Raw genomic sequence first — 22,576 nt, 5'->3', positions numbered from 1 at the left:
TCTTAAAGCAAAAGAATACTAAAAATTTAAAAACACCAACAGATGATATTGTAACAACCTTTGGAACATATCGAAACAGGGAAAAGTACCAAGAAAAGAAGCCGATTCACAAACACTCTCAGCGACATTTACCACAGAAACATGAGTCAAAGCTTGCTGCAAATCAAGTAATTATAGATAGGTATTGCTTGAGCACAGACAGAAAAAGGAAACAGATGGTTCAAGAGCGGAAACTCATATTGCAATTCTGCCCGCAGAAAAATACGAAGAATATACAATGTAATGAAACACCCAAAACCATAATAACAAAATTTGGCTCATACTTTCAAGGAAGTATTGAACCCCAACCCAAGTTTACAACAAAATTTGCAAAGATGTTGCAAGGCACTAAGGTACCTGAATTCAATGCCTTATTAAAGAGCAGACATGGTTTGCGAAAGAATGCAAAACTGGAGGCACCTGCGCTTCATGCAAGGTTTAAAATCAAACCCGAGCATACCAACAAAATTGATAAAACGATTGAAAATACGGACGCTAAGGTACCTGACACACCTGTGCCACACAAGAAAAAAATTAAAGCATCACCGAGGGATACTAAAGAACTAAAGCCAGCCCCCTTAAAGACCGAACTAAAGAAAGCCCCCTTAAAGACCGAAGATAATATACAACCCGCTTTTACTAGCACTTTTAAGGAGATGTTGCAGGATGTTAATCCAGAAATGCCTGAGCAGCATCGATTACTGAGAAGTCAATACTTAATGGCAATCAAGAAAGGGGGCAAGAAAAAGCGAGACGTGGTCGGTATCCAACCCAAGTTTACTGCAACCTTTGAAAATATGTTGAAAGATGTGGATGCCAACGCGCCGGAAGAGTATAAATTAAACAAGAGCAGACACTTTTTAAAACGAGAAACGCATGCGAACAAACATGCAACTAAAAATGAGGAAATAATCCGACCGCCAGACAGTTCCTCAGTAAGGAGCAGATACATCAGGAAAATTAAATACAGGCGGCTTCGGAGGCCGATAAAGCAAAAGCATCCTACCGGATCCCTAGACTCCTTCGATGAGTGGAATTTAAAATATATACCTAAAAATATGCCACGTTTTCCGGATAAAAATGTATACACTAAAGAAATTTATCCACGTACGTCATCTGTCATTAGCAGTCGTTCATCCTCAAAATCGTTGGCAGCTGAGGAGCAGGAAGTGACTTCTCCTCCGCCATGGGTAGGGTATATACTTCCGAAACAAAATTCATTTAAACTTTCAATTTATGCACCAATTCGTTACCCTCAAGCCGTTGCTCATCCTAAAAGAGTTGGCATTAAAAGATACTCAAGCCCCATGAAGAAATTCTTTAAAGTTGTTAAAGTAAAACCAAATAGGTCTCCAAGCTCTTTCCGTAGCCGAAAAATGGACAGCCCCGCGAGCTGGACAACTCACAATGTAGAGGCCGAAATTGATACACCCGATCAGGCAAATGACAAAAAAAAAGTTAAGGCAGCCAATTTCGATTCGTTGTTTGAGTTTCAATCGAGCTTTGATCTTTATTCAAGTAAATCAGGTCAGTTGCTCGCGGAGAAGCGTGCCCATCTGTCGGCTCAAATAGCAGAGCTAATGAAACTCGTAGAAATTCGGGAGGATGTTCCGCTCAGAAAAAAACGCGAACGCAACTTTGTGCAAGAGGCTCAGAGGCAGTTGTGGAAGACAAAACAACCGAGAAATGAGAAAATAGCTATGAAAAAGAGAAGCAAATTTCCCACTAAATTGGAGAAACTACGAGTCCCCAGCGATATGACAGGTTCCCTGAAGCCATTGGTAATTCGACGCTATATTAGGAAACCAGAGGTGCAGCCTGCCAAACATCATCAGCAGTGTACTTGTGTTACCTGTAATACCTGCAAATTGTTTAACTTGGGAAAGACCGAAGCCGATACGCCACTCATTCGAGAAATGAAGGCCAAGCTGCTGCGAATGCAACTACAGAACTACTATCGACTTTTATTACAACACGAAGCAAGGAAATGCAAAAAGCTAGCTCAGTCTGTCCATCGATGCCGGAAAGAGCACCCCTGTAATATTATCTGTCCCTGAGCATGTAGATGACGACAGCCATGATTGGCTGTCAGTTGATCTATGACCACATTTGGTCAAAGATCAACTGACAACCTATCAAGCTCCTTACGGGAGTTGTCAGTCATCTGCTCCCAGGACCTTTTGAATAAGATCGTAGAGCTGGCATTTTGATAATCATGTTTCATGTGTACAAACGTGTTTTTAACTGTTTCATAATTTTAACATAGATTTATAAGCAAAAATAATGAATATATAATCTATGTGACAAATTACAGATTATTTAACGTATTTTTATTGCGTATAAACAACGGGGTTTGATTTTATAAATGCATTGCTGGCTTTCAAATTAATAATTCTTGGTTCTGATCTATTCGCTGGTGAACTTGGCCGGGCGCTTCTCCACAAAGGCCTGCATGCCCTCTTTGCGATCAGCCTGCGAAGAGCAAACGAAATTATAAATATAAAAAGCAAGTATTACGTAATCAATCAGCTCACCGTAGAGAATGTGGCATGGAAGGTGCGACGCTCAAACTTGAGACCCTCCTGCAGGGTTGTCTCATATGCGGTGTTGACCGACTCCTTGCACAGCTGCACAATCAAATTAGAGTGGGTGCCAATTTTCTCGCCCAGTTTGATCGCCTCGCCCAGCAGTTGATCGGCCGGAATGACCTTGCTGACCAGGCCAACCTTCTCCGCCTCCTGGGCATTGATCATGTTGCCAGTGAGGCACATTTCCATGGCCTTGGACTTGCCGACCACACGGGTCAAGCGCTGAGTGCCGCCCGCACCGGGAATGGTGCCCAGCGCAATTTCTGGCTGACCGAACTTGGCCTTCTCGCCAGCATAGATAATGTCGCACATCATTGCCAGCTCGCAGCCGCCGCCGAGAGCATAACCATTGACCGCAGCAATGATGGGCTTCTGAGTGCGAGCCACCTCTGTCCAGTCGTTAAGGAAGTTGCCCTGAATGCACTGAGAGTATGTGTTGGGTGCCATCTCCTTGATGTCTGCACCAGCAGCAAAAGCCTTCTCGCTGCCAGTCAGCACAATGGCGGCGATATTCGCGTCCTTGCCAAAGCCCTTCAGAGCGGTGGACAGCTCCTGCATCAGGCCATTGCATAGCGCATTCAACGCCTTGGGACGGTTCAATGTGATAACAGCCACATTTTTCTTCTCTCCAGTCACTTCGGTTTTAATGAATTCATAGTTGCTTGCTGTTGCAGAGGGAAAGAGATGGCAAACGAATTGATATCACAAAACTTACGTAATCATTGTTTTTTTTTTCGTGCTTGCCCACAACTAATGAAATAAACTGGGTAATAAAATAAATAGTTTTGCCACAGCTCATAGATTTATATTAATTAACGTGTTCTGCTCAAGTGGACTTTGTACTTTATCTGCATTGGTGTGATGTGTCTGAGTACTTACAGGTGCTGCTGAAACGGGCGGCCACTTGTGGCTGACGGGCGGCAGCCTGGACCAAAGTTTGTGCACGCACAGTAAACAGTTTTGCAATGTTGGCCATTCTAAGACCTATTTTGAAAATAAGAAGTGTTATCCTCTGATTAAGTGAAGGAGATCTTGGGTGATGTTTGTTACTTACGATCAGAACGCTGGAGCAGGAATGTCTAGACTCTAGATGATCGATCGCACGATGCTTGGAGCCGGTTGGAAAATGGTGATGAGCCAATGTTATGGCACGAATAATCGAATTCGTTCCAGTCTACGCACGAATGCAATATGAACGTCGTAATTGTCCATGATAAACTAACAAAACATTTTGCCTATAATACAAATTATAGATAAATAAAATAAAGTAAATCAGAACAATAACTTTATTTCAAATGTCATAGACACAACAACTAAAATTACTCAATACTTTGTTTATACTTTGTTAATAAAAAAAAGGACCTTTTCAATACAATTACATTGATTTACAGTTTGAAACTGTTATTTGAAAGATACAAATATGAATTGTTTGTTGATTGTTTTTATTTTACATTCAATTAAATATTTCTCGCTTTTAAGCTAACTATCGATATATTTTAGCCGATATTTACGAACACTTTATTAAAATCGATTGTTTTTGCTTGCAGTGTTGTTAATTTTTAAATTGGGATAGTAACCAACTAGTTCAATTTTATGTGCGGTCATGCTCGACGTGAACCAAGCCTTTGATAGGGTATGGCACCCCGGTCTACTGCACAAACTCAAGGCAAACTTACCAGCATCCTACTTTAAATTTCTCAAATGCTACATCTCCTGCAGACAATTTTACACCAAGTGCGGTGACGCCACCTTGTCTATACAGAGCATCAGAGCCGGAGTCCCACAAGGAGCGTTCTGGGACCACTGATATACTCGGCTCGGATTAGAGCCTCTTGGTCGCCACGTACGTGGATGATACTGCTTTCTTTACAACGGCCAACACACCGCAGTACGCGTCCTCCATTATGCAGCGTCAATTAAACTCCCTGGACAGCTGGCTGAAAAGGTGGAAAATCGCGGTCAACCAGGAAAAATCCACCCATATCACTTTCACGCTGCGCAAAGGAAACTTCCGGTGAGCACAACGAACAATTAACTAGGCATGACCCTCGACAGACGGCTGACATGGCCCGAACATATTGTGGAAGGAAGCAGGCAAGCTGAAACAATATTACTGGCTGATCGGCAGGCAGTCCAAATTGAATATTTGCGTCAAGCTGTTTATTTATAAATCAATTATCAAGCCAACATGGACTTACAGAATCCATCTATTGGGTACCGCCAGCAGGAGCATTATTCAGCGGTTTCAAAATAAAGCTCTGCGAATTTTATCTAACGCGCATATATACCATGAAAATATCACAATTCACAGCCTTCTATATATTCCTTGGGTAAAAGAGGTAATTGCCAAGTTGAGTGATCGCTACATCGCCAGACTAGGCAACCACCCAAAAAATCTTGCCACCAAGACAGCTAAAAGAACACACCCGGTTGACCTCCCCCAAAGAGTCTAATTCCACACTTCCCACGGCTCCCTCTACACTAAAAAGACACAAAGATAATAATAATGTTCAAAAAAAATATATTTTTTATAATCTAAGCCTATCATAAAGATCGGACAATAAAGACTGAAGTAATTCAAGCATGCATTCCCCAATATGGGACAAAGGGAAAAGCACAGCTGCTGCAGTTCGAACATGACATCAGCTCGGCGCTAGGTAAAGGGTATACCCTAGACTTACACACCAGACTAGACAGCTCTAACTTGTTTGTACTACCCTAATCTGTAAAAAGTATATTATACAAAAATTTATTAGTGATTCGTTTAGAGATTGGGAGCTGTCTGTGGTAATATGGCCAAGTCAGGTGAACCTTAAAACCCACTAAATTGTTATATAAGTAAATGTATATACAAATCCATGCGTATAAAATTTTACTTTAACTCAACTTTTACTTACATTAAATAATAAAAATGCAGTTGAAATTCGTATAATTTTAGTGTATCTAAAGACTTGTTTTTTTATTATACAAATATAATATTGATTACCAAAATAGAACGAATGTAGTTGAGAATTCTTAGTTGACAAATTGTTAAGTATTGAATCAATGCAATCGTATGTATAAACAGTATTCAAAGTCTGTAATAACATTTCAGGAGCAGTTCTATAAAACTATAAACTCACAGCTAGTGCAAACAAAAGAAAAAAATTGAAATACTTGTAGATTAAGTAAGCACGCCAGCGATGCATAAGATAATATCTAATCATTCGGGGATGGGAACGGATGCTGATCCCCTACTTCTTATGCGCAGACATTGGGGGAGTGCCGTAAAATTTGCGCTTCTTCATAGTGCCCTTAAGTGGCGTAGCTGGCGAAAATAAGAGGAAGCATTATAAAATATATATATATTTATGTGAATAACAGTAAATACCATATAGCGAGAACAGATCCCTGTTGTTGCTGGGTACACGTTTGACACCGCTGCCAGGAGGTACCAGCGGTGGTGATGGTTCGAAGGCCAAGTACTGCTGCCAAAAAGTGCCGGGTAACTCGAGCAGTGCTTTCATTACTTGCGTTTGCGTAAAGACTTCTGTGTATAGAGCATGCTGATCAGGATCCCGCGACGAATAGCCCATAATTGTGGGCCCGAATATCTTAGATATATTATCTATGGGCATCATTACGACTGGGCAATCGGCAATGCGCTGGAAATGCAGCATTAGGAATGCCATAGTGTCGCGATTTGCGGGCGGCAGTTGCTCCACTGCCTGATAGAGAGACTCTATGGCCAGCTTGTTGTCTGGATTTTGCACAGCATTGGCAAAGTCCTTCCACTGGCTCGTGGGTATGAGTGGTTCGCGCAACGTGCGCAAGAAGTCCTTCACACAACAGCACAGCACATAGATGTCCGTATTGCCCAAATGGGGTGTCACCTTGCCGCGCAGGAACTGCTCCTTCAGTGCCTTGTACTCGCGCTCCGACGACGACATGCGATAGAGGCCCACCTCACTAAGACCACGCGCCTCAATCTCGTTGACACAGTGCACAATCAGTGCAGGTATCATGGGCGCAGTTGCTGGCGCAAAGTCGCTCAGATAATGCATCTCCGTCTTCGCCGTGGGCGTGCCCGACTGCGGCACACAGCTGACGGTGAGCAGCTGTCGACAGTCGAGGTGACAGCGCACCGGACAGTCACGACAGCGCAATCCCACCGAACCAAAGCGAATGCTGCAAGATATTAAAATTAATGTCAAATTTCTATTGAGGGTAGTGAACTTTAAATGTTTGACTGTACCGCTTTTGGCACTGGACACAGTTGTCGCCACGCAAAAAGGTCTTCTGGCTAAAGCTGTGCTTCCGCATTAAGAGACGATTCTGCGCCGGCGACATGCCCACAGCCATGGCATTATTAAGAGGCGTTTGCGGCGGCGCTGTGGGCTCTTTGACGCCCGAACGACGCGGCGTTGAGGTAGTCTGGACATCGGCAACGCGTTCATGAGACACAATCACGGGCAGCGACTCAATGGTAGACTCGGCGCGTATGACACCCTGGCCATCCTGTGGTATCGTCACCTTAGTGGTGGCGCAGAAGCGCTCAGCACCCTGGCCAACATCCAATGTGTGCTGATCCACGTGACCCGAGCGATGCGTTGTGGCGCTGACGGTGCCAGTGGTTGGTGTGCCAACGTTGCTGCCATTGTGGCCTGTACTTAGACGAGAGCGTTTAGTGCCCACACACGGCACAGGGTTTTTGGGCAATGACGGACGGTGCTCACGCCAAGACTTGGAGCGACGCACATCGAGAAAATCATCCTCAGAATGTGTTATAGATAAATCGGATAGCAAAGAGCCTGTTGAATTAATGTCGCCATATGACTTGTCCTCGTGCAGTGTATTTAGGGATTTGCGCTTGCGCGTCGAGGCCGAAGGCAGCGTATTTAGAAAAGCCAACTTATCGCGCGTCTCGTTGTTCAGATTTCGTTCGTGGCGCAGCAAATCGGCTACGGCCATTATCTTGTTTTCCATGGCGTCGCGCTCGTGCTCCGCCAGACGCCGCGCCTTGATTTCCGTATCAATGATGCGACGCGCATGATACAGCTTGCCCTCCAGATCGCCCATCTTAGCCAGCGATTTGTCCAGTTCTGTTTGTAGGCGCGCATTTTGTGTGGCGTAGCCATTGCATTTCTCGTGGTACTGTTCAAACAAGCGCAAGAAGCGCAGGAATTCTGTGGGGAATACCAATACGAGTTACAGTATTACTTGCTACTACGTGGACTCACCCTCCTCAGCGGTTCCTTCGGTCAGCACTTGCATGCAACGTCGCAGATCGTCGAACGACGCCAACACGGAGAGCGTCATTTTAGATGAGTGCGCGCCAAATTGACTGCAGCAATTTAATTATATTTAAAAGCGCAACAATTTACTAAAATTTCATTCACTTTTCTTTCACTCTCACTACCTTAATTTTCCTTTTTTCCGAATTTGATCTTATTTACAACAATAAGTACAGCAAAGAGGAAGCACGCTACAAAGGACGCGACTTTTTCTTCGATTGAAGTGCCGTTGTTTTAAATTTGTATGTAGATGTGTGCGATAACCGATAGTTTTCTTATCGTTTAAACTAAATATGATTAGTAAAATCGATAGCTTAGCAGTATTCGATAAATTTAAAATCTTAATTTATTTATAGTCGAACGTTCACTTTTCCTTTACAAAAATGCATGTGGCGTATCGTGTAACTATGTCTCGTTTTAATTTTAATAAAAAACTAGGCGTTCTGACGGCTGATTTTCTTATTTTACCATTTTGACCATATATTTAATTGCTAAAACATTACAGTATTTTATTTTTGGTATTTAATAAGCATTATTTAGGACTTTTTGAACAATTTGACTAAATATAACCAATATTTTGCCGCTTTCATTTATTTGCACTCGAGGATTCAGAAATTGGATTCGTCAGAATAATGTCAGTTGCCTCGCCTTCCAATCCCGCTTTAGCGCTACAAAGCAAACGGTGGAATGGGTTGCGGCATATCCTGGAGCGTGAGGGTCTTTTTTGCAAGGATGATTTTTCGCCGTCGCCGGACAATCTGGATTTTCTCCAGACGAAATCCAAAGTGCTCATCATTGGCGCCGGCGGATTGGGCTGTGAGCTGCTCAAAGATTTGGCATTGATGGGTTTTGGTGATTTGCATGTGATTGACATGGACACCATTGAGCTGTCCAATCTGAATCGTCAGTTTCTGTTTCGGCGCACAGATATTGGATCATCGAAGGCGGAATGCGCCGCCCGCTTTATTAATAATCGTATACCCACATGTAGGGTGACGCCACACTTTGCCAAGATACAGGATTTCGATGAGACATTCTACCAACAGTTCCACATCATTGTCTGCGGTCTGGACTCCATAGTGGCACGCCGCTGGATCAACGGCATGCTGCTCTCTATGCTGCGCTACGATGACGACAACAGCCTTGACGTATCCTCGATTATACCAATGATAGACGGTGGTACCGAAGGATTCAAGGGCAATGCACGTGTCATATTGCCCGGCTTTACTGCCTGCATTGAGTGCACCTTGGACCTGTTTCCGCCACAGGTTAATTATCCGTTGTGCACGATCGCAAACACGCCGCGTCTGCCGGAGCACTGCATTGAGTATGTGAAGATAATACAATGGGACAAGGAGAGCCCCTTTAGTGCGCCGCTGGACGGCGATGATCCGCTGCACATTGGCTGGATATATGAGCGTGCTCAGGAGCGTGCCAATCAGTTTAATATAAGCGGCGTCACGTATCGCCTGGTGCAGGGCGTCATCAAGCATATTATTCCGGCGGTGGCCAGCACCAATGCGGTCATTGCCGCCGCCTGCGCCCTGGAGGTGTTTAAGCTGGCCACCAGCTGCTACGATAGCATGTCCAACTATTTCAACTTCAACGATCTGGATGGCATTTATTCGTACACCTATGAGGCGGAAAAGTCGGATGGCTGCTTGGCCTGCAGCAACACGCTCCAATTGCTGAACATTGAGGATCCCAATACGACAACCCTGGAGGATGTTATCAAGCAATTATGCGAATCGCCGCGTTTTCAGCTCAAGAGCCCAGCGCTCACCACCGTCATGCCCGATGGCAAGCAGCGCACTCTGTACATGGCCAACGTGAAAAGCATTGAAGAGGCCACGCGCAAGAATTTGACGCAGTCACTGGGCGAGCTTGGCTTGCAGGATGGGCAGCAGCTGACAATTACTGATGCTACATCGCCAACCTCCATTGCGCTGCAGCTCAAGTACCAGGCCAATGAGGTTGAAATGTTATAATTGCAAATAAAATAAAGAAATATTCAAATCTAATTGCACGTCACTGAATTGAAACAGAATTATCTTTTTAAAAAAATACCCAATCCCGTTTATGTAACTTATTGGGAAGCGTCATTCCGCATATATAAAAGCAATTGAAAAGCTGATTTTCAACTAAAATTTACATAGATAACATAAAAATCACATTTAACATGTCATGTCCAGGATGAATTTCTTGCCAGTGAAGCCTTTGAAATTAAGCGCGGCAGCCGCGGCCTCCTTGAATTTTTCTAGCGGCACCATCTCATGCGTTGGGGCCACAAACTTTTCCTGCTCCATCAGCTGGCAGATTTCCTTAAACATTTGCGTTCGTTCCGGTGCGCTGTAGTTCTCCTTGGACCAGCGCGTCATCCAGAAGCCCCTAAATGCAATGTCCTTGAAGATCAGTGGACCTGTGGCAACGGTAACAGGCTCGCGGGACATGCCGCCATAGGTGACCATAACACCGCGATCATTCAGGTGTCGCGACACCTCAGTTGCGCTCTTGCCACCCACACAATTGAGGGCTAGCTGGGGACGCTTCAGTTTGCCAGTCTTGAAGAGGTCGCTCGTACGCATCTCCTCCTCGGTTAGCACAGCAGTCGCGCCCAGACCCTGAAGCATCTGCTTCAGCTCGCTTATTTCCGGTCGATTGCGGACAATACCCACACTGTTGATACCCCACGCACAGCACAGTTGATGCACAGCTTGACCCACAGCGCTGTTGGCGCCATTCTGTATGACCGTGTCGCCAGGCGATAGCTTCACAAAGTCCTTGAGCATGCGATAGGCGGTGCAGGGATTCACTGTTATTGTTGCCGCCTCTGCCAAGCCCACCTTGCTGGAAATGGCAAGCAATTGATCCTCGGTGTAGATAGCGTGTGTTGTCCAGGTGCCCAGGCCAGAAGCCAGCGGAATCACATAGGCACCTGGCTGCAGGCCTTTCACCTGGTCGCCCACACAGATGACCTCTCCCACAAACTCATTGCCTGCTATGGCCGGAAACTTTGGCTTCACGGGATATTTGCCTGCAATTTGAGCATAAATGTTTATATAAGATGATTATTAATCTAAGCATCCATGCAGACTTGCCCTGTATAGTGTTAATGTCGGCGGGATTAATGGGCGCTGCTAGAATTTTGACCAGCACTTGTTTGTCCTTGGGATCCGCCAGCTTATCCTCCACCAGTTTCAGCACATCCTGCGGCTCGCCGTGCTGTGAGTACTTCAGCGATTTGGCGACTACGGACATTTGACGGCACAACAGCGAATGCCTTGTCCAGCTGGGTAGAGTTTTACGCAACATAATTTTGTATTTTTTTAAAATTCTTTTTTTGTTTTTACTAATCTGAACAAACGAAATTTTACATCAGTTTTTTGTTTTGTTATTACGCCGGCTGAACTGTTTCCACCAGACAGCATTCCATATAACATATTATTGTTCCCACTGTGTGCTTAAATTTGTCAAAACTTTTGATGTGTTGCAAACTTAAGAGGTAAACGATTTAGTATGCTAAAATTATGTTATGAAATGTATTCTTTTAACATAGAAACCCATTTATTTTATTTAATTAATCGTTGTTAATCAATCGTCTCGCATTATAAGAATCTATTGCATATAATCAGAAAATACTGACCGATTATAAGTGTGACCGCCTTGCATTTTTATCACTTTTTGACTGCTGCGCGCCAAGTTTAAAAATCATGAACTTTATGCCGTGCACTAATTGCATTGTGCAGGCAACCACGCAACTTCCGGTTTCCTTTTCCGTGCACCGCCCAAGCAGTACAGGTGTTTGAGGGTTCCTTCAAGCACACTTGCGACCACAAGAGCAACCACTTGACCCAAACTTTAACCACCACCAATTTGAATATTGCATTAGCATAAAAATGCAATTTGTGGGCGTTGCAGCGATTGGCGGTTCTCAAAAAATATAATATACAGGGAATATTTAAGCGAAATATGAATTTACGCAACATATTAATCGACTGCCATTATTTCGTAATCGGCGTAATTGTTTTATAAACTGTGCAACAACAAAAACGAACACGTCAAAATGTACGTTTAGTTTTGCAAAATAAACAGAAATCAATAACTATGGGACAGACAGACGGCTAGGAAAACTTCATGTCTAAATTCCCCACTCCAGCACTGTTACTGCCATAATTATACATGGCACGCTCGCTGCGCAGGTTGGGGTATATTAACTTTGCCGTTTCATCGGTAAGCTAAATGTTAGTAATTAAGAGCTGGCAAAATTCTACTTTTGTTTAACTTACAAATACAATCAGCATTTAGCTTAAAGAGTTAATAGATAGGACAGAGCCATATGTCAAATTGTTTGCTTTATATTATGAAAAGATAGCCTACTAGTTGGTATTTGAGCCATCGACTATTATTTTTATTTTCAGTTATCGTGGCGATAAAAGACGTTGCCGGGGTTCTCATAAACCAGCCAAACATCGTCGTCGCCGTCACCGTCGCCACAGGATACCCTCGTGCCCCTCCGTCCGGCAATACGGAAACGAAAAATCCAATAAAATAAATGTATGTGAGAATTGTTCGTGGTTGGTCGCGTGCAGGACTCAGCTCGCAGGCGGCAGCTGTCCAGACTTAGTTAACATTTAGCATTCGAGCGCCGAAGTTGCCAGCGGGTCAGGTCCTTTCAAATGTCCACACGACAAGCACTCAATCCGCGCGCCAATGTATTCATACTGGTCAATCTGGGCTGTGAGGCGTTGTACGTAATTGACCAGCGCCTGAAGGCGCAGCAAATTGCGACCGAAAAATCCGTTCAAGGTAAAATTTTGTTAATTTAAATATTAAATGAAGAGCCAGTCCAGCCCCTTCACACTTTTCCAGTTATGCACGATGTGACGTCGGTGCTGTTGGAGCCCAAGTTCATTGAATCCCTTATCAATGGATCCATGCACGGCAACGCCCAGCTGCTGACCGCGGATCACTGCAAGTTCATGTTGAAGGACATAACCACCTGTTCGCTGATGCGCCTCGACGAAACGTCCATGGAGAAGCTGTGGAATCTGATGACCATGATGTATAAGTGGCAGCTGTTCGTCTCGCGCCACCAGCACCATTTGCTAGACATAACGTTCCGCCACTTGGATGCCATAAACAGGATGTATCCGGACGCGAAGCAACATATGCTCATTGATTTCAGCAAGAATATGTTGCTGGATTTTTGGAATGCCTGCGGCGAGCAGCAACAGTTGTCCATTTATCGCACCAACAGGGCCTGGCTGCAGTGCTTCAATACAAAGATATCGCTGCTGATTCGGCTTGGCTTTCAGGACATGGATGGCAGTTTTTTGGCCGAAGTAGATCAGTGCCATTATCAGGAATATGCCCAATGCATTGGGGACAATATCTACATTAAAAGCAGCGAATTGGCGCAGCAGCAGCAGCGGGAGCCCAATCGCATAGATCAACTGGCAGCGCAGCTCAACATTAATCCGTCGTCGCCCCCAACCGGCGAGGATTTGCAGCCCATGGATGCTCGCCAAGTCCAGAGGCAGTTCGAGCAAACATTCTCTAGCATTTTGTTTACAGACACGGATAACAATGCGGCGGCAGCAACGTCACAGGCGCAGCGTAATCCCAATGCCTCCGGCTGTGAATTTGTCCAGCTGGTGACTGGCAACAGTAGAGCAGACGATGAGGTGGTCAACACAGCGAGTCGCAACGGGGGCGTGCTCAAACAGCAATTGCTTGATTTGTACAGCAAAATGCCCTGAATAAGCTGTGAAAAAAGAAGAATACTATGGCATACTGAAAGAGCGCCATCTATCGTAAAATGAGATCAAGCATGTAATGCATAATTAAAAAATATTGTATTTGTTTGTAAAATAATTACAAAAAAGTGTTTTCTTTTTCATTTTGCAGTTTCGAAGACATTGGTGATTCAACAACATTACAAAAATTTTGAGCTTGCGACCTAGTTGTCTAAATTTTCTTTGTATTTGCGGCCGAGCCGCTGGCAAAGCGGGAAAACGACCTAAAAATTCTGTCTATCATTTCGTGTGCGAAGTGTTGCAAAACAATAGAACAAAATAATTCAAGAAAGACAAATCGGAAATAGAAGTTCACAAGTATATAAATATTAAAGAATTGTGTTGTCTGTTTGCATGCCAATTAAAATCAACAACTGCCGTAGCTGCCAAAATGCTGGAAACTTATGGCAACCAAATTATAGTTAGGGGGAGATGGGGGATAATTACTGCTTGTTCGTCCAGATATACATATTTGTAGTTCGTCGCTGTGTCTTGGGAGCTGGTGGTGGTGGTGGTGGGTGGGATGGCGGGTTGCGAGGCAGTCAGTGCATTGTGTCCCAGACACATTACATTTTCGCCTTAAGCGGCACCGCATCCACCATGATATGCAGTGCCATTTTGAGACACTCCTCGGCCGAACTGATCTGGGCGCAGGGAAAAGCGGCTGCGTATTGCGTCAGAAAATCACAGTATTTCTGATAATTGGTCAACGCAAAATCATAGTTATAGGCACCCAACAACTTCAAGTCCGTGTCACTGGTCAACTGCGGCACCGAAGCCTTGAACGGCAAATTTTTATACGTCAAATAGTCCAATTCGCACGCCTCGCATTTGCAGGTGAAGCGATACTGCATGGACAACGTCTCATGGCGTTGTTTCTTGCTAAACACGGCAAAGTGAGCGCTGGCAAAAGAGAAATTGAATTTTATTAAATCTATTTCTACGAGCATCAAATTTATTTTATTTTCTTACCCATAGTTATCGTAGAGCACATCGCCGGCCTTGATGGGCCGCAGCACAAACAGATAGGCCTTGACGCCCTCATAGATGCGCAGCGTGTTGGGTGCACACGAGTGATTTAGCAGGGAGAGAAACGCATAGGCGCCGGATGAATGCGACTGATCGTCCTTTGTCTCGTTCGCCTGCTCGACGAGATCTATGCCATGCATGTTTGATGGTGATGTTTGTAAATGTCTAAACAGTAGATCCGTGAAAAAGTTGCGACCCTCCTCGCCGCCCAGATAATCTTTCAGCGGCGTATACTCCATTATGAAGTGCTTAAGGACGGCGCAGACAACCGAACGCTGAAATAGATCCGAAACGGAGCGCAGCTGTTGATTCGTTACCAGGCCGTGTATGGCCCGGTAATGTTCCTGGGGTGTTAGCTGCGTATAGTCCAGATCGAAGACGCACTTGTGCTGATTCTGCGGCTGCTCACAGTAGGCCATCAGATCCTCAATGCTGCCATATAGATCCAGGGCGCTCAACGTTGTGCGCAACGCAATGCAGTGGATTTTGTTGAACATGCGATGCAATAGGTCAATGATGGGGCACTCGTATTTGTGGAAAGTGCTGTTGGCACGCTGCTTGCACTCTTCCGAGCAGAACATGACCGAGCAGCAGCTGTCGCAGGGTATAAGCGTTAGGTAGCGCTCCTCTTTACAGGTGGCGCACCTGATGTATCGCATGGGCGCTAGCAGCGAGGAGCAGAAGGGCTGCTCAGCGGCAACCACATCGCCAACGACGAGATCCTGCGTGGTTACTATAAATCTGCCTTCATCGGGCGTTTCACGCATCTCCAGGCAGTTAGCTATGAACGGCACCTGCGGATGTGCCTCGAAGTTCAACTTGAAGCCGTACGGTACAATATCTGGAGGCTGTTGCTGCACCAACTGCTGACAGTCACGCTCCCGCTTGTCCAGTTTATGACGCAGACGTTCTGGATAGTTGGCCTTGCGCGCCAGCTCAATGTTGGCCAGACATTCGCGATAACGTTTCCACTCAAAGAAGACCGCCGAGCGATTGGCATATCCAATCGACAAATTTTCCGAGTTTGGTTCCGCATAACAAATGCTCTTGTTGTACAATTCGAGCGCCTATGGAGAGAAAATCATTTTCATCACTACTTGAACATGAATATAAAAAATAAGCAAAATTTAAATTTCCCGCCAACTAATTTATGTTAATCTATCGATAAGTAGCAGAGTAACCAGATCAGTTTGTGTTCAAGAGTATTTTTTGGGTATTTTTTATGTGGAATGCTTTTAAAAATGTGTAAAGTGTAATCAGATATCAAAATCGATAATATTTACAAATTACATATGGAACAGAATTTTAAAAGCATATCCATTTTCAGCTTTGACAACCTATTGGCCCACTTGCCTGAAAGTATTTCCTGTTCTTTAGGGAAAACTGCTCGTTGCCCAGCATGCGGAATTCGACGCTCCGCTTGTTGCATTTGTTCTCGCGTAGCGTTACATTTAGGAATATCTTCTCCATGTACTTGAAGTCAATCAATGCATGTTCAACGAAGTTCACCTTAGAATAGTTCTCTTTGAGCTCATTAAATTTGCCGGATATGATGCCAATCAGTTTCCAGTCGTTGAGCTTTTTGATCAGATCGTCGCTTATGTCGTATACGTCCATTGTTATTATTGTGCCTCAATTTATCCTCGAGTTGTACATACACAAACACACGCACGTACGCACACACTCACACACACGCACACTCAGACAGAGCCAAGCCACTTGGTCTTGTCGTCGTCCTCCTCGCCGTGTTTTGCTTGCAAGTCGCGTGTGTTGCGTCGCCGCCGCCGCCGCCTGTTTTTTCACCAACAAAATATGTTTGTGTATTTCAATGTTTTTGTCACGCAACTTTAGAATTGCGTTTATATGCGGCGTCAATATGCAATTTCACAGAAAATTTCGAGAATTATACTGCAAATTTATTTGCTATGCGCCAATCCAGATCAAAAATTTAGTTTAGTTAGTTTTTTTTTGGCGAATTCAACCGCAGTGTGACCGTGTTCTGGGAGCAGCAAAAAACATACTTTGCATGGGAAAAATACCAGCAGTCACGCGGTAAGAAGGGTTGGTAGGGCTAAATTTGTAACACGATAGCGCCATCTAGATATTGCAGTTAGTGATTTTCTGATTCGAAAATTAGCCGACATGTATGTAAATGTATATGGAAGTTATTGTTTTGATTCTAAAATGAAAAAAAAAAACAACAAAATTTACCCAAAACGAAGAGTAATGCATATTTCAATACGAAGGTCAACAAACAATATAATTAATGAAAATTTTTAAATCTGGGAACAGTTACAATAAAGGAACTTCCCTATTAAAGACTGCGCTCACTTATTATTTCTCTTCGCACCATTCGTTCTCCTTGCGCACCTGCTCTTCCTCAGCTGGAGAAAAGTCATTGGCTATGGCAAACGTCTCGCGAATATCCTGAAGTGACTTGCCCTTGATCATATTGGCGCACGTTTTGCAGGTGACATCCAATAGGCCCTGGATGTTCAAATAATTAGCGGCCAGAATGAGCTCAAACAAGGTGCCTTGGTCGACTTTAAGAAAGTCAGCATCCCAGGATGAAATATCGTCTGTGCGCTTTTCCTTGTTCTCATCCTCCTGGGGTTGCTGCGGATCGTCTTGGGCGTGATAGGTAGCCCAGTGGAGCACCTTGCGCAATATAGTCGAGTTAACATTGGGCAGGGGTAGCACACTATTGTCGCTTTCGTCACCCAAATCTTCAAGTGCCGTTTTAATAGTTTCCGAACATTTGGCTATTTCGATATCGGTATCAAAAATTTCCTTATCGGAAGATTCCAAACGTATAATTGGCATTCTGGAATAGCTAAACAAGAAAGTTTTTATTTTAGTTTCCCACGACCGCCGAATATTTTTAGAACATGTATTTTTTTGCCGTACAACTCACAAGATTTTTTTGATTTGTTATCAGTGTCACTAAATTTGCTCAACAGATGCGGATCGACGTGTTTTTCAAGGCACCACATGAAAAGCTAAAAATAAGTGCTTTATTATTTTAGCTGCTTGTTCTTCAACTTGATATTAAGAAATATTTTGGTCGTCAGCGCTAGTTAACATGCACTTAAACTTTTCAATAAAGTTCGAACCTCATCATTTCTATTAGTTTAAATATTTAATACTTGCCGTTTTCTCAAAATGGTCAATTTAGTTTTGTTGATGAAATTGCAACGATTTGCCGGGCTTCTAATGTGACCAAATCTCACGGAATTAGAAAATAAAAAAAATACCAATACAATAACAATTAGCATACCACTATATTTTCAAAATGTACAATTTGGAGCCTATAATGAAAACAAGACTTTTCATTAATTTAAGTTTAAACGTATTTACAAAAATTTGGGAATGTATGTATAGACGCAAACCAAGTCTTACTGATGCACATTCAGTGCAACAGGCCCAACAAAAAGTCGAGTGTCTTTGATATAACCGCTAATGCTGCATCCGTCATTAAGGCTAAAGCCTGGAATAACATATCCAACAGATCGTCTTGTTCGAAAGTGCGAAGAAAGCGAAACAGGAACAGCGCAGATACAACGATGATCACAGGCCAGATAAGCGAAAGCACGACCCGTGCCGTCCAGAGAAGCACATACCAAGTGACAAGAAAAAGCAATACATAGGCAATTAATGTTCCCATGTCCGTGGGCATACCGGCATTCTTCACCGTGTATTCGTAAAGAACGATAAAAAAGGGTGAGTCCCTCCAGTCGCCGGCTTCTTTCCAACTCTCCTCAGCCATTTTGAATATGTTCTTTGTCTGCTATAAAATCCAAAACAAGGCAAACTGTGTTTAGTTTTATTTAATGTGATTTACCTACTTCGAACATCTCAAGTGCTTACTCACAGATCACCTACTAACAGCTGTTCGCCATATGGTGTGCCGAAAATGGCACTAAAATACCAAACTTTATTTTGACATAAATACACCAATGCGCTCGTCATTTTGTTATCGAGAGCATTTATCGAGCGAATATTACGCGCGACATCTTTAGACATTTGAAAGTTCGCATCAGATGAAAAATAACCGCTTTATTGCGTCCTCAGAGGCTAATCAACCTTTTGAGGGGATTAACCTGCTGGCAAGCGGTGATTTGCAAACTCTAAACTACATACGTGTGTGCATTGAACTTGCAGTCATGCTTCCAGCAATTCCCTAGAATACAGTCAATGTCCCGACTAAAAATAGAACGGTAACTGATGCTGAGCATTTGAACGGTAAGCAATTTCCTTTTCCTTTGAGCTGCTGTTTGGGGGCTGGTTCAATGTACTGCACCTGTAGCGCTTTTGTTTGCTAGAAAACGAAACGAAATCGCATTTTAATGGCCGAAACCGCACACATAACAAAACCGTACAGCCTCGATGTATAAAAAATGCAATAAATTGGCCAATTTCGAGCTGATAAAGGCAGAAACCTAACACCAGCAGCGCCACCAACGAACGACGTTTAGCAAATTGGCTGCTTCAACCGCAATATATGCGAACGTTTTTGCTTTTGTGCGCAATAATGCCGTGGCAACAAATTATGGCTGATGATAACAATATCGATATCAATACATGTTTATGCTTTTTTTTTTTTTTGCCTGAGCTGGCAATCAGAGTTTCAACATCTATGCATGGTACGCTGTTAAGCAGGGCTGGCAAGGCATATTATCAAAACACTAGTTTGGCATTTATTGTCCTTTAATTCGCGACTATTAGTGAAATACATATCACCGTATCACCTCAAAATCAAACATAATCTTTTAACACATATGTAATATTTAATTCTTATACTAGTCCCTTGAATGCAATAGAGCGGCCAATCTTTGTCTCTAACAGAAGCGGATGCCATAAGACCAGTCTAATCCAGCGTACTTATGTACTTGAATATCGTACTCAGATTTCATTTCTCAGAAGCGGTTTGTTTGCTTGCAACTGTGTAATCATTGAGGGTTATCAAATGCCAACGAGAATACATTTAACCTGTGTTGCATATTTTACTTATGCATGTAAGGCTTGCAACAGGTGTGCTATAACAATTTTAGCGAGTTGTATAAGATGCACAAATTTTAAGCTTCTTGGAATCTGTTTGGGAATCAAAATATTTTGGCATTTAAAAGTTCTTTGAGTTAACTGGACAAGGGGGCAAACATTGTCAAGTTGACAACCAAAAAAACGATGTTAAATGTGTGCGGAATATAAAATGCAAGGAAACGGAAATGTTCAGGCAAAAGTCAAGCATGCAACAGGAAGCTACGCAAACACTGGGACACACACACACACACATACACACGCAGACGTCAGTACAAAAGGAGATAGTGCGATACATTTATGAACAAAGCCAGATATAATAACAGGCACAGCAACTGCAATAATAACAAGAATAACAACAACAGCTTGTCGTTGTTTCTGGTCTGTTTTATAAGCAAATAAAGGCGTGACACAGTTCTCTCACACACACACACACACACACACAGGCACACACACACAGAGACACAGTGGACATAACACATGGCAGTATCTTTTTTATAGTCCAGTTGCTGTTGCTCCTGTCAAAGTCAGTCAAGCAGCCCAAGCAGTCAGTTGCATTGCCATTGCAACAAAGTCGCATCGGTGGCCTTTGTGACCTGTTTGCAGCTTGTGTTCTATCTGTGTGTGTGTAAGTGTGCTTGCCTTGTGCTGCAAACAGCATAGGTAAAAACCTACTGTGCCATGCATCCGGCATAGTTGTAGATGGTTTTCGGAGCCAAATGAAGTGAGCTTCTTGATAAATGAATATTTACGGTTGCTGACAAATGAAATACAAAAGCACGTTCCAGTAAAAGAGCAATTTATTAAGCAGTCAATTAAATTGTTTTGTGCACTTAAATTGCAATTGCAGCATCGAAATTAAGTTGGAAGAAGTCAAAGCTTTAACCGATTGATATTAACACATGTAATTTAAATTAATAGCAGCACTTTGTTCTCATTATGACTTCATCGTCTTTGCAATTTATATTTATTGCATTTCACATAAAGAACTTAAACCTTTCTTAAATGTAAGTAATTGTTTTAAGTTTCAAATAATTTCGAGTCTTAGACTTGTGGATTAATTGTATATATTACAAAATTTAGTGAAATACCAGAAGATGTTTTTGGTATAAAAGGACATCTATTCATAGATAAATACGTGTATGCATACAAATAACATACAAGCAATCTTAATCTTACTTACATTTTTGAGAATCACATAGAAGGCTTATATTTTAAGTATATTATTAATTTATTGCATCGTCAAGAAAGTTATCATGGTTATTAAGTATAAGTTTGCGTATAATTGGGCTAACGTTTTTATATCGCCCATCTGGTATAAGATGTTATCATCAATTATTTTCGAGTTTCCATTTCTATTTCCACGCAATTTCCGCTGAATCCCAAGAATTATTTATCGTTGGAATTGATGGGTTTAGTGGAATTGTCTTAGTGCTCGTTCTTTTCTCTCCGTCTTCCCGCTGCTATCATTTCTACTCGTATTTGCAGCGATAAGCAACTGCGACAGCGGGCGACCTTTTAGCTTCATGTTGCTGATGTGTCTGTCAGATTTGCAAGCAGTGTACATGTTTACTGTTACTTTAAGTGCATCAAATGGCAGTGAAGCCAACCGCAAAAACTCAATACCTGCTTGCCCCAAGTCCCGCTGTACTGGTGTCAACCAGCGTGTGCCACACGTGCCCTAGCTCCGGCCGCAACGACGCAGAGCTTTAAAGTGCAGGCAGCTCCTACTCAACGTTGACCTTTCAGGTTTGGGGCCAACAGCTGGAGGGGCGATGTGGATGTCGCCTCGCATGCTGAAAACCATTTGATATAGTCGAGCATATAGCCGCGACACTTGATAAAATTAATGAGCATCGAGCAAGCCAGAAGAATGGAAAAGCTGCTGAGTGAAGGTAGCCCCTGGGAGATGAATATATTAAGAGTGGGGCCCACATTAAATTGTTTGGGGATCGGCTGTCGTTAGCCTGGGAGCCAAGCAACAGGTATTGTTGTGGTGCTTCTACATTTTGTACACTCAACTGAGCTAAACTTTGAAAATGTATTATAAGTAACTCCTCAATTTGAGCAGCATTCAGGAAAGTCAACGCTTCAGGGCCAATAGCTGAAGCAACAAAGGCATACGTTGAAAAGCAAAAGAAACAAGCAAGAATGCTTCAGTCGGGCTTGCCCGTCTCGGAGATACCCTTAATCTAGCGAAGATAAGATGTGCATATGCATAGCTCTTTCTGCATGTTGCATACATTTACACAAAACCATTATACCCTGATTGGAATGGGTTCAGGGTATAAAAAGCCGAGCTGAAAGCGAAAGGCAGTCGGAGGGGAAAAAACTGTTTCCAACTTTTAGGCGGGGCGGTGAGGGTCTGATTTTTTAAATGTCAGCGCGTAATAAAATTTGGACGCCTTTTACGCATTTTTAAGTTTGCGCCGCTTGCGCATAAATGAAATTATTAGCAAATAAATGAAAAATGCGCAGTTAAATTGAATTATATATACAAAGACACGCACATATGTACGTACACGTTATTTTTATTCTCTTATTTATTTATTTTTTTTTTTAATATTTTCATTCAATTTTGCAGGTTTGCCCGCGCAACAAACGTAAATATCAAAGGTGAGTGTGAGCCTGTGTGTGGGTGTGCTTCAAGAAGCCAAGAGACACCGTGCGTGTGTGTGTGTGTGTGCGTGTGAGTAGTTTTTTTTATATTATTTCCCTTCATTTTTTTATTTTTATTTTGCGCCTGGATTGGATTGGGAGTACGGCTGTCGTGTCAATTCAATCAACTTGCTTTCTTGCCGACTCCCCACGAACC

General features: G+C 43.1%; 7 protein-coding genes and 1 long non-coding RNA gene across 11 annotated transcripts; 3 read left to right on the top strand and 5 right to left on the bottom strand.

Annotated features, from left to right (window-relative positions):
• Positions 1–2,347: 2,347 nt before the first annotated feature.
• Positions 2,348–3,808, bottom strand: Echs1 (Enoyl-CoA hydratase, short chain 1). Of its 2 annotated transcripts, XM_064681779.1 has the most exons (4): positions 3,682–3,808; positions 3,507–3,611; positions 2,574–3,292; positions 2,348–2,511 (listed from the first exon to the last, which is right to left on the bottom strand). In XM_064681779.1, the coding sequence occupies exons 2-4, from the start codon at positions 3,601–3,603 to the stop codon at positions 2,446–2,448; spliced, it is 882 nt and encodes a 293-aa protein (XP_064537849.1). In that variant the 5' UTR covers positions 3,604–3,611; positions 3,682–3,808; the 3' UTR covers positions 2,348–2,445. The 2 variants fall into 2 exon arrangements, with proteins under 2 accessions (XP_064537849.1, XP_064537850.1); XM_064681780.1 differs by lacking the exon at positions 3,682–3,808 and having other exon boundaries at positions 3,507–3,625.
• A 391-nt stretch (positions 3,809–4,199) lies between these two features.
• On the top strand, positions 4,200–5,559 carry LOC135428068 (uncharacterized). Its single transcript, XR_010436192.1, has 2 exons — positions 4,200–4,260; positions 4,347–5,559. It is a non-coding gene; the product is annotated as an uncharacterized LOC135428068 (long non-coding RNA).
• Positions 5,551–8,124, bottom strand: tum (tumbleweed). The gene is made up of 4 exons (XM_064681868.1): positions 7,847–8,124; positions 6,862–7,792; positions 5,998–6,794; positions 5,551–5,934 (listed from the first exon to the last, which is right to left on the bottom strand). Exons 1-4 carry the CDS (start codon positions 7,923–7,925, stop codon positions 5,861–5,863), a joined length of 1,881 nt encoding a protein of 626 aa, XP_064537938.1. The 5' UTR covers positions 7,926–8,124; the 3' UTR covers positions 5,551–5,860.
• Positions 8,125–8,479: 355 nt separating this feature from the next.
• On the top strand, positions 8,480–9,936 carry Uba3 (Ubiquitin-like activating enzyme 3). The gene has a single exon (XM_064681844.1). The coding sequence runs from the start codon at positions 8,533–8,535 to the stop codon at positions 9,886–9,888; it is 1,356 nt and encodes a 451-aa protein (XP_064537914.1). The 5' UTR covers positions 8,480–8,532; the 3' UTR covers positions 9,889–9,936.
• An 11-nt stretch (positions 9,937–9,947) lies between these two features.
• On the bottom strand, positions 9,948–11,298 carry LOC135428048 (enoyl-[acyl-carrier-protein] reductase, mitochondrial). Its single transcript, XM_064681845.1, has 2 exons — positions 10,999–11,298; positions 9,948–10,934 (listed from the first exon to the last, which is right to left on the bottom strand). Exons 1-2 carry the CDS (start codon positions 11,210–11,212, stop codon positions 10,075–10,077), a joined length of 1,074 nt encoding a protein of 357 aa, XP_064537915.1. The 5' UTR covers positions 11,213–11,298; the 3' UTR covers positions 9,948–10,074.
• A 690-nt stretch (positions 11,299–11,988) lies between these two features.
• Positions 11,989–13,949, top strand: OSCP1 (Organic solute carrier partner 1). Of its 2 annotated transcripts, XM_064681737.1 has the most exons (4): positions 11,989–12,130; positions 12,319–12,706; positions 12,770–13,732; positions 13,808–13,949. In XM_064681737.1, exons 2-3 carry the CDS (start codon positions 12,577–12,579, stop codon positions 13,657–13,659), a joined length of 1,020 nt encoding a protein of 339 aa, XP_064537807.1. In that variant the 5' UTR covers positions 11,989–12,130; positions 12,319–12,576; the 3' UTR covers positions 13,660–13,732; positions 13,808–13,949. The 2 variants fall into 2 exon arrangements, with proteins under 2 accessions (XP_064537807.1, XP_064537808.1); XM_064681738.1 differs by lacking the exon at positions 11,989–12,130 and having other exon boundaries at positions 12,270–12,706.
• On the bottom strand, positions 13,737–16,341 carry Smyd4-4 (SET and MYND domain containing, class 4, member 4). The gene is made up of 3 exons (XM_064681736.1): positions 16,078–16,341; positions 14,668–15,791; positions 13,737–14,598 (listed from the first exon to the last, which is right to left on the bottom strand). Exons 1-3 carry the CDS (start codon positions 16,339–16,341, stop codon positions 14,262–14,264), a joined length of 1,725 nt encoding a protein of 574 aa, XP_064537806.1. The 3' UTR covers positions 13,737–14,261.
• Positions 16,342–16,553: 212 nt separating this feature from the next.
• On the bottom strand, positions 16,554–17,912 carry SkpB (SKP1-related B). Of its 2 annotated transcripts, none has more exons than XM_064681740.1 (4): positions 17,875–17,912; positions 17,639–17,723; positions 17,056–17,557; positions 16,554–16,821 (listed from the first exon to the last, which is right to left on the bottom strand). In XM_064681740.1, exon 3 carries the CDS (start codon positions 17,545–17,547, stop codon positions 17,059–17,061), a length of 489 nt encoding a protein of 162 aa, XP_064537810.1. In that variant the 5' UTR covers positions 17,548–17,557; positions 17,639–17,723; positions 17,875–17,912; the 3' UTR covers positions 16,554–16,821; positions 17,056–17,058. The 2 variants fall into 2 exon arrangements, with proteins under 2 accessions (XP_064537810.1, XP_064537809.1); XM_064681739.1 differs by having other exon boundaries at positions 16,554–16,903; positions 17,875–17,911.
• Positions 17,913–22,576: the final 4,664 nt, after the last annotated feature.

The sequence above is a fragment of the Drosophila montana genome, unplaced genomic scaffold, assembly GCF_035044405.1.
Source record: "Drosophila montana isolate Dmon_TW-CO22-7 unplaced genomic scaffold, ASM3504440v1 contig_2438_1, whole genome shotgun sequence".
NCBI classification, from domain to species: Eukaryota; Metazoa; Arthropoda; class Insecta; order Diptera; family Drosophilidae; genus Drosophila; species Drosophila montana.
This window is presented reverse-complemented; position numbering and strand designations above follow the sequence as displayed.